The 1,351-nt window shown below is 35.1% G+C and overlaps 1 protein-coding gene across 1 annotated transcript in view; it reads right to left on the reverse strand.

The window, feature by feature from the left end:
- The window catches only part of HELRODRAFT_182971 (hypothetical protein), a gene marked incomplete at both ends in the record, with an annotated part of 5,721 nt that overhangs the window by 800 nt on the left and 3,570 nt on the right, over positions 1-1,351 (reverse strand). Inside the window, one exon of the mRNA XM_009033690.1 lies at positions 6-276. Within this exon, the coding sequence (XP_009031938.1) occupies positions 6-276 (271 nt within the window). The remainder of the gene's footprint in view (positions 1-5; positions 277-1,351) is intronic.

Consider the following 1,351-nt stretch of genomic DNA (forward strand, 5'->3'; position numbering starts at 1 on the left):
TACACCCTCTACAATGACCACAACAACCACAGCCACACTCGCTACACCCTCTACAATGACTACAACTACCACACTTGCCACAATGGCCACCGCCGCCACTACCACCACTACAGGCGCACCACCACAAATCCAGACACACACCGAGCCATGCTCCACCACTCTGTTCTTCTTCATCGTCTACGGGCCACTCTATGCCGTCGTCTGTGGCATCGGCATCCTGGGTAACACCCTCTCCTTTGCCGTGATGCACGTCGGCGGTAGTGGCCGTAACTACAACTACAATAATAATAATAAAAATAACAATAATAAAAATAATAATAATAATAATTGTAATAATAATAATAATAATAATAATAATACAAGTAATAGTAATAATAGTAGTAATAGTAGTAAAAATAATAACAACAACAACAATAATAATAATAATAATAATACTATTAAAACTAATACTACTACTACTATTACTACTACTACTACTACTACTACTAATAATAATAATAATAATAATAATAATACTTTCCTTGCAAATGTTAACAATTCAACAACTTCTCTTTCTACTACTTTTAACAATATCACAGTTTTTGCTAGTGACGCCACTTTCTACACTTCCGTCACTACTACTACTACTGCTGCTGCTGCTACTACTAGCTATTGCTGCTGCTACTACTACTGCTACTACTACTATTACTGCTGCTGCTACTAGTGCTGCTTCTGTGGCTCCAAGGAAGAAGAAGAAATCTTTGAACGTTACATTCGAGGATGTTTCTGGAAATTATAGCAACAAAAGCAACACCAAATACTATCATAGTATTAATAATAATAATAAAAATAATAATAATAATAATAATAATAATAATAATAATAATAATAACTATAATTATATTTATAATAATAATAAATATGACTCCATTTCAATAGAAAGTAATAAAATTACTAAATTATTCCGGCTCGGTGATAGAGGCAGTGGAGGTAGGGATAGATATAGGAGTAGTAGTAGTAGTAGTGGTGGTGGTGGTGGTGGTGGTTGTAGTAGTAGTGGTGGTGGTGGTGGTGGTGGTGGTGGTTGTAGTAGTTGTAGTAGTAGTGGTGGTGGTGGTGGTGGTGGTGGTGGTTGTAGTAGTAGTGGTGGTTGTTGTTGTTGTTTTTATCCGTTTATTCACGGCAATATTCACAATAATAAAAACAACAACATCATAAACAACAACAACAACAACATCAACAACAACATCAACAACAACATCAACAACAACAACAACATCAACAACAACAACATCATCAACAACAATCTCATTAACAACATCAACAACAATCTCAACAATCTCAACAACAACAATCTCAACAACAACAATCT

This window comes from Helobdella robusta (assembly GCF_000326865.2).
Source record: "Helobdella robusta unplaced genomic scaffold HELROscaffold_96, whole genome shotgun sequence".
NCBI lineage: Eukaryota > Metazoa > Annelida > Clitellata > Rhynchobdellida > Glossiphoniidae > Helobdella > Helobdella robusta.